Source organism: Aedes aegypti, chromosome 3, assembly GCF_002204515.2.
Source record: "Aedes aegypti strain LVP_AGWG chromosome 3, AaegL5.0 Primary Assembly, whole genome shotgun sequence".
NCBI lineage: Eukaryota > Metazoa > Arthropoda > Insecta > Diptera > Culicidae > Aedes > Aedes aegypti.
In genome coordinates, this window is record NC_035109.1 from 307406041 (window position 1) to 307419923 (window position 13883).

Here is a 13883-nt window from a genome sequence, read left to right on the forward strand (position 1 = left end):
ATTTTGAATTTTGAGCGATTTTTTCGTTACCTCTTTGTTGATGGCGTTACATTTCTGGATGATCTTCTTATCGGTTTCGCACAATCGCGTTGTTTCTGAGCGACTTTGTTGTACGAAATTACAATGTACAATAAAAATTGGTATGTACAATAAAAATCTGAACATCTGAACTTGAACTCACCACATCGAAGGATTTTGAAAAAATCATGCATTACGAGTCAAGCTCTAATAAAACACAAAAATAGTATCTGTGCTGGCTAGATAAGAATTGATTTTCCAATCAAATCATTTTTTAATTTTCTAATTAAATCTAAAATTTCAATGTTAAAGTTAGTTTATTCGAACAAAGTTTTCACAGGCAGCGTTTAAAATGCCCTAATAAAAAATACAAAAGTATAAAAATATTTATTTGTTTGATAAAATGTTGTGATTCTCGTTATCAAAGTCGTGCCCATACTTTCTGGGACACCCTATACTTTCCAGTTATTGATAATTAAAAACTCCCTATTATTTTGTTCAAAGATTTTTTCTCTATTTTGATCATAGGCCGTTCCTTGGATTGATGTTGTTATACGTAGTGATTATTGGTAGCATAGCTTCAGGAACTTCGACTTAAATTATTCCATTTTCCAGAACTAGACTGGTTCTTTTTAGTTATCGTTGGAAAAATAGTCACCACTAATTTTTCGTTAGGAATTGTGAATCCTTTGAAAAACATAATTTTCTTTAGGAGTTGTGCTGTTATAATGGTTATTGGTTAGTTATATAGGCTGTTCTTTTGTGTTAAGTTTCCATTGATGTTTAAGCTGCTATAATTTCAATCTGAAATTTTACCTTCTATAAAATATACGATCCGATGAGATTGTGAAGGATCATAGATATGTTTTTAATTTAAGTTATCAAAATAAAATCTCCAATATGACTGTATACTAATAGGTCCTGAAGCCCTGTTATTTTTCTAGTAACAAACGCTTAAGTTTAAGCCAGACACATGTTTACTCAATATTTAAATGATTTTCGTTGATTTAAGCCCAAAAAACAATGTTTCCCTTTTTTGTGATTAAAAATTTGAACCCCTATGGTGGTTTTGTCAACTTTGTTAAGGTAAAACATGATCAAAAGTGTCAAGGTTCAAATTCGGACCTATTTTTTGAATTAAAGTTTAAATATGATATGCTACCCATACTCGCAAAACAGTCCCATATATAGAAAATCCCATAGAATATGGGACTGTAATACAAGTATGGACAGTTTAGGAAAAAATGCCGAAGTAGTAGTAAGAACACGCTCTATCGTGTAATTTAATAAAAACAAGCCTTTATAAAAAAAAATTAGGACTCAATTTTCTCCCAAGAATTTTTTTTCACTGTTTCTGATGAAAGAAAAACTAACGTTACGAATTTAAACAGCAGGATTCCCGAAATCATGAAATCGAGAAAACAGCTTGCGAATATCAGTGATGCTACAAATTAAATTTTTAGCTCCAAATAAAGTCAAAGGTGTATGCTAACAGCATGTAACACAAAAAAAACAGGAAAAGACATTTTCATCGTGAAATTTAGAAGCAACCATTATATATTCTAATAATGATCCTACGCATCTTCCATCCATTGAATTTCGATCACTGGTAGCAAGCCGTGGACATACTCTAATTGGAAAGCTTGCGTACGTCGGTTATAGTAAAATTTAATAATTTATGTATGAAAATTTGTCAAACTTTTTCTAATTCAACTTATTATTGACTAAGAAAGCAGATAGCTCTGATATTCATAAAAGCTTTTAAATTTTGAAGGAAAATTTTTACTTTGCATCTGCAATTTCAAATTTGTATATGAGAAACTTTCTTCCTTTTGTATATCTTGTATATAGCTGCATTAATTATTTTCAAGTGTTATCTCATCTTCATCTAGGACATACATTTATAGTTCAGTATAGTATAGTTTAACTGTTGAAGTCGTTAGAAGTCGTTAATCAAGAACTGGAAAGTTGTTAATCTGTCAAACGATACAGATTCTAGTTGTAATAAAAAGGTATTTTTCTAAATTCACTTTTATTTACTCACAGGTATTCCACTAGAAGATTTAATAATTTTCAATCAATAATCCTTGGATTTTACATGATAATGTAATTTAAATCAACTAGATTTAGAACCGACCATTCGAAAATTTCGTTTATGTTTGTTATGTTTTAATGCTAAAAATATGTAAATAAAATCAATTTAAAAAAAAGTAACATTTTCAGCAGGGAAAAAATATTTTTAAGCAATGTTTTTTTTTTTTAATTTGAAATAGTTTGCTCATAAAAATTCTAAGAAGCTAATCTTATCGTCTATCACATGCCCGAATGGTACTGACAAAGAACCCAAAGTCATAAAAAATGTTCTGATACATCCCAGATGCAAAACGCAAATAATATAGAATGAGGTTATAATTTTTGCCATTCAATAATCGCACACAAACAGACAAACCCGTTGTCATGAATGATGCATTTCGATCCAATTACATCTTACCGCGTCATTAAAAGGTCTTACTTCCATGCACATTTACACATGTAAATTTTGACATTATTATCAGTTCGTAAGCAGCGGCTTACTGCTCAATGAATGGCTAAACACTGCAGAGATGAGAATTTCATACTAGAACAAAGCGGACTCCCGAGTAGACGACTCTATTGATGCTGCCGGCTGGAATATGGTTGAGTAATCGGTCACTACCGACATCTCATGCACCGTACAGGTGAATACGTCCAAGACAGAACTCAATACGAAACGCGAGCTGTACTGATGACTAGAACGTCATAGAACTGGTCGTACTGTAACAGTAGCAAAAATTAACACATAGGGTAAGGTGGGGTAAAAGTTCGACCTTAAAGAAGTAGTCAACATTCCAAGAAAAACTACAACGGTCGAAAATAACTATATACGAAAATTACAATTTTCACATTAAAAATAAACAACAAATTGCCATGACATTTACAAATTTTCGATTAATATATTTTTGTTGGAGTAGAAGTGAATAGCGTTTGAACCACCGTTACATTCCTTACATTTGCTCTGAATTAAGCCAGAAATCTCAAAAATAAACTTTTGCCCCAACTTACCCTATTATTTTTTATTCAACGTTTATTATTCCTTCCTAGCCGGATCGTTTGAGTGAGCAAGTGATCCGCGATCGTTCCGTCTGGGTATTGCTTCAAAACAACCAATACGCGTCGTTACCGCCTCGACGAGAGAGAACCCAATTGCTATAAATTGTCTTCGTCTAGTATCAGTCCGAACGAGGCAACCGATCGAAGCGGTTCGACAAAACTTAAGATTGAACGCCACGCGCTATAACGGTGAGTTGCGGTGTATTCTTAGGAAACCAGTTAGAATTTGAGCCGGGTTCAATTTTCAAAGTGTGAAGTAGATTTGGGCGAAGCGTGAAGATAGATTTCAAACCTGACATGGATGTCTACCTGGGTTCATGTTTGAGTTGAAAGGTTCGGGTGTGATTTTGAAAGTGATATTCAGGTTGAAAGTAATATGTGCAAAGTTGAAATGAATGTGTGAAGCGATGCAGATGACGGTCAGTCCGCAAAACCGTACAAACTAGGAAGGAGAATACCTGGAAGCCTTGAAACCGTTCGAAGACAGCATTATCGCTTGACTGACCTCTGATGTCACGCGCTGATGTTCGATTGTGTATTCGTTTAAAAACTGCCAGTATAAACAACGATAATGTTCAAAGACGAAGTTTTACATCAGATAGATTTCTTGGAAATTATATGGATTGAAATGTGAGGCACGGTAGTGATTGACGTGAATTCAAAACAAGATGTGAAATAAACCCAGAACAACAACATCTCAATGACGACAAGTGAAATCTTCTCATAACTCTCTCTGGTTTTACATCTATACTGGATCAGAACCTGCTTCTTAGCTTAGTGTTCTTATGTACAGTGCACAATTCCACAGTAAATTGACTGAGAGCTTTCTTTGCTAATTAATCATTTTTGCTTTCGTATATCGATGATCGAGAGATATGCAAAGAGTATACTCTAGAAAATTTTCAACCTCAAAAGACTATTACGACAGCGTTCTACTTCAACCGATTTTCCGGATTTGAATATTGCATCAATCGTTTGATGCAATTGTTCAAATAAGAAATCAATATCAGAGGCAGACCTGTTACCAGAAGAAGGTAGCATATAACGGGGACGCTTCTGGACATATTGGCGGCCATAAGCCCTCTCAAAATATTGGATGCATTCCAAACATATGAATCAAGTTGTGCAAAAAATATTTTAAATCGTTATATCTAACAGTTGTGTTTTTTTGGTTTCATTGAATTTCAACAGAATTTATTAAAGCCAGTTTAAGTCATAACCAATTCCACCCCCTTCCCCACATTGGTCTTCTTACTGGCGTGACAGGCGCCATAGTTGCTTTAAAAAAGAAGATCACCAACGCTTATAAAATGCTAGTACGGGATTTTCTTGAGAAATTATTCAACCAATGCTAATTTTCCACCGATTTTTTCAGTTGTTACACTAGTAGATCTTCCAAAGATTCCTACAGCAATACAGTTTTTGGAGAAATTCGTTTTTAAGGGTTCCTTAAGGAGTTCGATTTTTTTAGTCATGTTTCCTACCATTTTCATGTGAATACCTTTGTGAATTCATTTACAGTTTATTGCGAGAATTGCTTCAAATTCATGTCAGGAATTATGCCTGGATATCTATTAAGAACTATTTGAGGAATAACGCTATAAATTCGACCAGTGATTTATTCATTAAGCCCCTCCTGAAACTTATCTAGATGTTTCTCCAACATAATTGCTCTTGCAGTTGTTCCAAACAATTCGTAAGTAATTTTTTGATTAAAATGAATCCATGGAGATTCAAAATTTAATTTGAGGTATCATATTAGCAATATTGTAGCAACCATTCGCATCATTTCCACACGAGTTTCTTCAGGGATGCTCTACAATGTTTTCAAGGAATGCCGTAAGAAAATTCCGTAAGTTTATAAATAGGGTTCAATTGATTATTTCTTGATAATTAAATTCATCTAAAAATAACTTCCAATGCCTCCTTGCAATAGTTAATCAGAAATTTGAAAAGAAGTTTCATCAAAGATCCCTATAGAATTAATTTTAACTATACTTTCTGGATTTTTCTGTGGTATCTCCAATAATATCTTAAAAATTGTCGTAGACAATTTCCTGGGTATATTACTTTCAAAATTCTTGGACAAATTTTTTGAGAACCTCTTTGGGATGATTTTAAAATAACCCTTGCTTGACCTTACGAAGAAATCAAATGAGGAATCTCTAAAGTTATCTTTAGAACAATTATCGGTTGAAATCTTGTAAAAACTGAATTTCTCAGGAAACACTAAGAGATCAGTCTCTGGGGGAATTATTGCTCGAATTCTTGAAAATAGCTTGAATGAAATTTGAAATCGATTGAGAAATCACTTCATGAAATTCAGGGTTTTCTTGAAATTTTTTTGAATGATTTTAATTTTAATTAAAGTAATTTCTATGGTTATCTTAAAAAAAAATCTAGGTGGAGTTTCTTAAGAAGGCAGTAAAGAGTCAATAAATGAATTCTTGGCGCAAATTCCTGAATTAATTTTTGATGAAATTCCAATAAACAATTGGAAAAAAGGCATACAGTCATACGAGCGGTAATACTTGTAATTTCCATGCAATAGAAATATTTTATATGAATGTTTTATTTTTTGAAAAACTTTTATAAAAACATTGATCTCCTAATTTGCGTGTGGATTATTTTTTACTTTTTGATTCCTTTATGGTATTATCCTTAGATAAATTAATATATCTATATAAATAAAAATGGAATATTGTTTGTATGTCACGAAATGGCTTACGAACGGGTATACACATTTGAATGATTCTTTCTCTGTTTTGTTCGTCAAGGGTTCCGACGTGTTTGTGTGTATAAAAATCCCAGGATATTCACCGGGAAAATTGAAAAAAAAAACGAGCGCGAACGAAACTGTCATTTTATATGGGACGATTAAAAGCGTTTTTCAAGAGCCTACTTGATGGCAAGACGAAGTTTGTCGGGACGACTAGTTCAAGATAAATTCCAAATTTCTGCAAAACTATGATTTCAAATAAACGGATGAACTTGAAATATGAGATTATAAAACTATTTTTCTTTTCGAAAACAGTTCTCCACAGTCCACATATATTAGGTGAAAGTACAGATCAATTTTTGAAAAGATGGTAAATGTTTTGAATTTATCATATATATTGATAAACGTTTCCAGAGGATATCCAAGCCGCAAAGAGCGCCACCGTTTTTAAGTTTTTGTAGATGATATCATGAAAATTGAAGTAAAAAATAAATCAGCCACATTTAGATTCGAGAATTTTCTTAAGCAACATTGAATACGACCTGAAGCTAGTTGATAGCTTGTCGACCACTTGGTTTAAAAATAAATCATCGAAAGATAGGTTGCATGGAAAACTTACATTCATTCTAATAATTCATTGTAGTTCAAAACACTTATGTTATATTTTAACGTAAATCTTGTGTTTTTAAATGATTTAACTTAAAAATGCAGAAGGCACTATCTTTAAAATTGAAATCAAATTTGTACACTGAAAGTACGTGCAGCGTGCAGTAGCTTTTCAAAAACTGATTTCAATTTTATTGGGACTATTATGACGAGTATGCTTCTTCTTGTACAACTTAATATTATTATGCCAAATGGTGTACCGTTCTCATACAGTTTATTTAATTTGAGACACAACTTTATAACAAGTAATTGTTATAAAGTTTAGCACCCAAGTTGTTGGAAAAAATTTCTAAGAATCTAAGAATGTGTAAAATGACATCGTCTTCAAGCCATTTAAGGTTTAGTAATAACATTAGCATCCAAGCCCCTATTTCAAGGAAATCAAATACGGCTTGAAAATTTGATTAGGTTTAGCCACACGAATCATCGTTTTGAAGAATATATTTTTTCTTCAAGGAGGGGGGGGCCTTCCAGAGCAAATTTCTGGGTACGCCACTAACCTAACCAATCTGTGAATTCCGTGACTAGTAAATTATGATTTAAGAATCAGAATTTTGTCCATATACGGTCCCTTTATAGCTTTCATTGTAACATAGTGTAATTCTAAAAGGAATGCCAGGAAAAGCTTCGAGAGAATTATTAAAAAGAATTCTCGAAATAATCCTGTGAAATTCTCTAGGTAAATTACTGGAGAAAATTATGGAGTTATTAATACATTAATACAAATAATCCTGTAAAATTCTCTAGGTAAATTACTGGAGAAAATTATGCAGTTATTAATACAGGAATTCCAAGATTTTATGCCCCTGGAGGTAGGCAAATTTTAAGTCACAGATAGTTTCCGAAATTGGTTATAATATGGCCACTATATCAAAGTAGAAACGCATCAGTGTGAACCGTCTGAGACACAATTAAATTGGATAACCATGTTTCGTGCATTTGATAAATCCTACAACTGACCATTTTTGGGTCTCCAGTAGGCGAATTCCGGCGCGTATTTACTTCGAAGAAAAGAAAATTTTCTTGCTGGTGGATTATGGAAGAAAATTTCTTCTCTTCGAAGAAAATGTGCGGCGGAATTCACCTACAGGACGCCTCAAATTCACTATAAGGTGGCAAATTTGTATCCAAACATCTATGCCAATTGTATGGAATCGCATTTGTGTGAACTATTATGTTTGATTACTATTTTACAAAAATTGAAATCATTTATGGCGTTTTCGTTTATTGCTGGGGTGAACCTAGTTTCGCCCTGGATCCGCTCTAACAGCTGTCAAAACGTTTTTTTATTGAGTCGAGCCGAACCCGGATCCGCCCTAGGTTCGACCCAAACACAACTAGGTTCGCTCTGCCGATTTTTTGCGATCCAACCTGAGCGGGGTTGAACTGTCAAAAATTGATTGTTTACATTTTTATAATTATCAGAATTAACGATTAAAGCAAAATTTTAATAATAGGAGATGTTTACGAAAGCGTTCGGCAATATTTATTGCATTAATATTGAGACTTTATTTTGTGATTTTGCACTCAGAGAAGCACAATTTCATGAAACTGTGTGGCTGACAGTTCGAATGTACAGTTGTGTTCAGAATAATAGTAGTGAAAGCCGATTTTCATACAAAATGCTCAACTTTGGCATGCTGTAACTTCGTTTCCATATGAACAATCGGCTTGAAATTTTGGCAGTGAACTACAAATATACTCAATTTCATTAGCACAAGATTTGAAATTTTTTACACTACCGGCTAAAAAGTTAAGCACCAGGTGAAATCGCTCAAAATAATAGTAGTTTTTATAATTTGAATATCTGCTGTATTTTGAGCTTTTGAATTTTTCTTTATTCATCGTTTCAACCATTTCCACCCAAGCTATAAATGTATAAACAAGCCATTTTTTTACAAAATTGTTGCTGAACAAAAATTTACAAAAGAAAAACTACTATTATTTTGAGCAATTTCACCTGGTGCTTAACTTTTTAGCCGATAGTGTGAAAATTTTCAAATCTTGTGATAATGAAATTGAGTATATTTGTAGTTCACTGTCATAATTTCATGCCGATTGCTCATATGGAAACGAAGTTACAGCATGCCAAAGTTGAGCATTTTGTATGAAAATCAGCTTTCACTACTATTATTCTGAACACAACTGTAGGTATGACACATTCGGTTCGACTCGAACCTGGATCCGTTTTCGTTTGTTTATTGCGATTCGGGTCAGCTCTGACCCCAAGTTTAAAACCGAAAACGCCATTAGTATACATCAAATCTATAGCTAAGTTTTCAGGGCACTCGCGAATTATCAGTTATTTAAAACACAAAACCAAATTTGTTCTATGTACGCTGTTCGATAATACCTATGTCAATGTTTACCAACTCGGAGAAAGTTCTCGAAAATTGCAATGCGAAGCCCAGAAAATCTCCGTGCACGTGGCGATCGATCATTGTCATATTCTGTTTAAGTGGTGATAAACTAATGTTGCGGAATAAAATTGTTGCAACAAGAATAGGAGAAGACAATGTCTTTGTTGCTGCGTATTGGGCGACAATTGATTCTTTGCTTAGGACTATACGGGTTAGAAGCGCATCAGACCAGAAATTTTCGAACAATTTCTATCTATATTTTTAGAGAGGTGGCGTGAATTTTTGGATCAATTCATTGATACTTGCTCGAGAAATTTTAGGAAAAATCTGTAGAGTGTTTTTTGAAGAAATTTCCTCAAAAAATCTTTGAGGAATTCTTTCAATGATTGCTGGTAATCGCAGTTAATCTTGGAGCAGTTGAAAAAAAGCATCAAAGCAGCGAAGTTCGATTTCTTTAAGAATATTTTGAACATTCTTACAGGAATCGCCTCAAGCATATTATATAAAAATCCATCCTGTCTGAACCATGGAATCGCTTCATAGAGTCTGGCAACATCCATATTAAGAAGAAGATGCATCGATATCAAACCTCTAGAGAACCAGACAACCCCCACACTGAAAATTTGATCGGTTGGTCACCACCAGCGAGTGTCCAATCGATAAAATTTTCAGCACAAACGGTTGTCTTGTTCTCTAGATTTGTGCTCTTGAAAATTCGAGGTTTGACTTCGACGCATTTTCACCTCAAGTGTAACAACACTTCACGAAAAGTTAAGAATCAGTTCAACAGCCACTCAAGACCATCTGCTATCTTAAACTTTTTTGTTTATTGCCATTTTCAACATAAGTGTTGCAATACTCAGTGAAGCGATTCCGTTCTTCAAGAGTGTATGGGAAGGTGGTGTATGGAAATTATGAAGAAATGTCCGATACCTAGAAGTAACAGTTGAAAAAATTTAAGGAAGAATTTCTAGAAGAAATCTAAAAAGGATTCGATGATTCATTAGAACAAATTTTAAGATGATTATAGAACGAAGCCACAACTCGAATTCCCAAGACCACCATTTCTTCAGCTGAGTGAAGAACTACCCGGATGAGTTATTATTCACACAAATAAAATAAATGCTCGAGAGTGATTTGTTCAACTCTTAGTCAGCAAAATTGTTTGTTGGATAATCACCTCAAAACCATTAACCTTTAGAAGAAGCCTAGAAAAAGAAGAAAGAAATTCCTGGAATATGAAAAAAATATATATGAATTCCTTAGCGATATTTCTTTGAAACAAAACTATAGGTGATCCCCTTACAGAAATTTCTGGAAGAATTTGATTGAATATTCCGGAAAGAACCATTGGGAAGTTTTCAGAGAACTCCAAAAAGAATCTGTATCTGCGGAATTCTTGATCATATTTTGAAAGAATTTTTTGAAGAATACTTGAGAACACATTGAGGGTAATGTTTGAAAAAAACTGGGTAAGGCATGCCAGGATAATTCGGGTTCTTTTGAGTGATTTCTATTGTATGCTTTAAATTTGTTAAATGTATGGATAAATTTCAGAAGAAATACTTGTTGTGTTTTCTGTAGGCTTCTTTTGAATAATGTTCAAAGATACCAATGTAGAGTTTTTGATCTAATATTTGAAAAAAAAAACAATAAAATGATTTCTAGGTAACTTCTTAGAAAAAAAATCTGGTGAATTTGTGTTTCAATTTGGAGGATTTGTGTTTCAATATCAAGAGAAATCACTGGAACATCTTAAAAGCCTCATGAAAGTGTCCTTCGAAGATCTCCTGAATCAATTCGAGAAGATAACATGACCCTGTCATGAAGGATGAGTTCTGTCAGTTTTAGTAATTCAACTTTTGTGATCATAACTAATGAGATATCCGTCAATGCAACTAACCTAAATCTGTTTCTTTACTTACTCGAATGGAATGGAATGGAAGCAAACCTGAATAATTGTTTATCTTCTTTCATGATTTCTGATTATCACAACCCATAATAATTAGTTATTCATATATTTCCATCTGCAGCAAACCATGCAACCCCGTATCCTACACTTGACGGTGTTGGCCACCATCATTGGTGTGGCCCTGACGGCTAACGTTCCCAGCACCCCTGGTCGAAAGCTTAACATCCCAGCTTTCAGCAATGCTGGCAAAACCAAGGGCATCGAAATTTGGCGCATCGAGAACTTCCAACCCGTTGCCGTTCCGAAGGCCGAGTATGGAAAGTTCTACACGGGAGATTCGTACCTTGTTCTAAACGTGAGTAGACCTCTGATCGAAGATCCTTTCCAATGTCATAATCTTCGCTTTTGTTCCAGACTAACGAAGACAAAAACAAGAAGAAGTCCTATGACGTGCACTTTTGGCTGGGCCTGAAAACCACCCAAGATGAAGCGGGATCCGCTGCCATCTTAACCGTACAGTTGGACGATCTGCTGGGAGGAGGTCCAGTTCAGCACCGCGAAGTGGAAGGTTCCGAATCGGATCTTTTCCTAAGCTATTTCAAGGGCGGCATCCGATATCTGGAAGGTGGAGTAGCATCCGGATTCAAGCACGTACAAACCAATGCAGCGCATCCGAAACGTCTCTTCCACGTCAAGGGAGCCAAAAATATCCGTCTGCGACAGGTTGAACTGGCCGTATCTGCCATGAACAAGGGAGACTGCTTTATCCTTGACTCCGATCGCGATGTTTTTGTCTGGGTTGGACCAAAAGCCAATCGCGTTGAGAAACTGAAGGCCATCAACGTGGCAAACGATATCCGCGATAGGGATCACAATGGACGTGCCACGGTTCACATCGTTGACGAATTCTCCACGCTCACAGATCAGGAGAACTTCTTCAAGTCGCTTGGTTCGGGATCGCCATCAACCGTCCCAGATCAATCAACGGCCAAGGAAGATGCGGCGTTCGAGAAGTCCGATGCCGCTCGAGTGGAACTCTATAAGGTTACCGACTCCAAAGCTGGAAAACTGGCCGTTGAGCCGATTACTCAGAAATCACTGAAGCAGGAGATGCTGAAGCCCGATGATGCTTTCATCCTGGACACCGGCTCCGGATTGTACGTCTGGATTGGAAAGAGTGCCACCCAACAGGAGAAGACCCAATCTCTGGTGAAGGCACAGGAGTTCATTAAGAACAAGAAGTACCCCGCTTGGACCCCAGTGGAACGGATTGTGCAGAATGCCGAAACGGCACCGTTCAAACACTTCTTCCAGACCTGGCGCGATGCTGGATCCACCGGATCCAGACTTGTTTGAGGAACGTTTTTTTTAAACGTGATGGGCGTTGACCTTAGTTAAAAATAATATAAAAATATTACGACTCAAATGCTGTAAATAAAGCAAGATTCTCTAATGAGTTTTTCTCTTTGTGTAGGACTGTTCATTTTACAAAGTGGTCACCTTGTGCAAGCCATACTATTTTCATTTATCAATGAAATCACCATCGCTTTTCTGTACATCGTTTGACTAATATTGTACGATGTTGTTATAACAAAAAAAAACACGAAAATAATTAGGTTTCACACAAATAAGTAACAATGTTTAGAACGGTTGAGTTTTGAAGGTTATCAAAATAAATGGTTTTTAGAAAATGGCTGGAAAATCGACAATCTATATTTTTTTTTTCAAATAGGGCTTGTTCTTAAAAAACATCATCAATAAGAAGCCTCCAAAAAAAATCAAGTTGTTATTGAAGCAATCATTTTCTAGATATGTTTAAAGTTCGTCATAGTCTATATATGAAAAATTACCTACGCCTTCATAGATTTTTCACAAAATTGAGCCAAATGAGTCAAATTTATACCCAAGAATGCGAATAAAATTCGCGATTTAGCTCTTTATTATATAAATATAGTTTTCATAGTTATATAAACAAGTTTTGAGCACCCTTTTTTTCTTTTTTATGGAAGTAAAAGGATCGTATTTCAGCAAATTTGACCATAAATGGATAAATCACTGGAATGATCTAGTGTCAGAGATTGGTGGAATATTATTGGTGGTTTTATAGCTCTACCTGAGGTAGCATAGTAGAGGGCTTATAATGTGTTCCTAAGAATTAGGGCTATTGTTACGCAAAAAATAATGTTTGACTTTGAAGAACAGCTTTTTCTATGAGTTTTTGGAAACAATATTCAGTTCTTCAACCAGAAACATTTTATCAGATCTTATATTTCCATTACATCGTAGAAAAGTAGTTGAGCGATGCACAGAAGACTGATATGGATTTCATAAATAAATTAAAGCCAAATCAGCCATAAAATAAAAAAGATATAGCATAAGCATGTTGTCCACTTTATAAAATGAACAGTCCTTAGTGTTTTGTCTGATGTTTCAATATAAGTTTGAATGGGTAATATTCACATTTTTTCTGTCATCCTTTTGAGCTGCATATTATACAGCATATTAAATAAAATTGTGATTCGGAACCAATGGTTTCTTCGAAACCTGTGTTTATATTGAATGTAACCAGCTATCCATTTTCCGTCTCTGCATTTTCGTTGCTAACTGATGGAAGTTTCTTTGAGCCGAAGCATCTTGAAATCCAACTTCATTGATACGAAGGAGGCTTCACAACGCAACACAAATCAAAATCGTGTTTTTACAAAACTTTTATATTTTTTCTTCGAATAATAGATTCAAAGCTTTTGATTATGTAGGAGAAGGTATGATGTAAACGAGTAGGTGCATAGGCGTCGCAAGGGAGCGACAAGATTGATTTTTTTTTTTAATTAGGTGGTGAAAATTGAGCAAGCCATTTTAAAGTCAGTAAGCATCGAAGCGTCCTGTATTTTGCCTAGCTTCTCTAATGCTCCCTTGCGACGCCTATGCACCTATTTGTTTTCATCATTTGCTTCTATAGACTCCCTTTAGCTTTGAGTCGCATGACCGCTGTAGCCATAAAACAAAATAAAATAAAACAATCACGGTCATACCTTCTCCTATGTATGAAAAATTTGGCTAATAAGAAATGCAGTTCTAA

The 13883-nt window shown here is 34.8% G+C and overlaps 1 protein-coding gene across 1 annotated transcript; it reads left to right on the plus strand.

The window, feature by feature from the left end:
- Nucleotides 1-3162: 3162 nt before the first annotated feature.
- Nucleotides 3163-12266, plus strand: LOC5567446 (gelsolin). The gene is made up of 3 exons (XM_001657383.2): nt 3163-3336; nt 10926-11159; nt 11219-12266. The coding sequence occupies exons 2-3, from the start codon at nt 10932-10934 to the stop codon at nt 12158-12160; spliced, it is 1170 nt and encodes a 389-aa protein (XP_001657433.2). The 5' UTR covers nt 3163-3336; nt 10926-10931; the 3' UTR covers nt 12161-12266.
- Nucleotides 12267-13883: the final 1617 nt, after the last annotated feature.

What these genes read in the sequence shown, in the direction of transcription:
- LOC5567446 (XM_001657383.2), top strand. Translation starts at nt 10,932, where the DNA reads ATGCAACCCCGTATCCTACACTTGACGGTGTTGGCCACCATCATTGGT. An exon ending in ATTCGTACCTTGTTCTAAAC is followed by an intron (nt 11,160 to 11,218) that starts GTGAGTAGACCT and finishes CTTTTGTTCCAG; the next exon opens with ACTAACGAAGACAAAAACAA.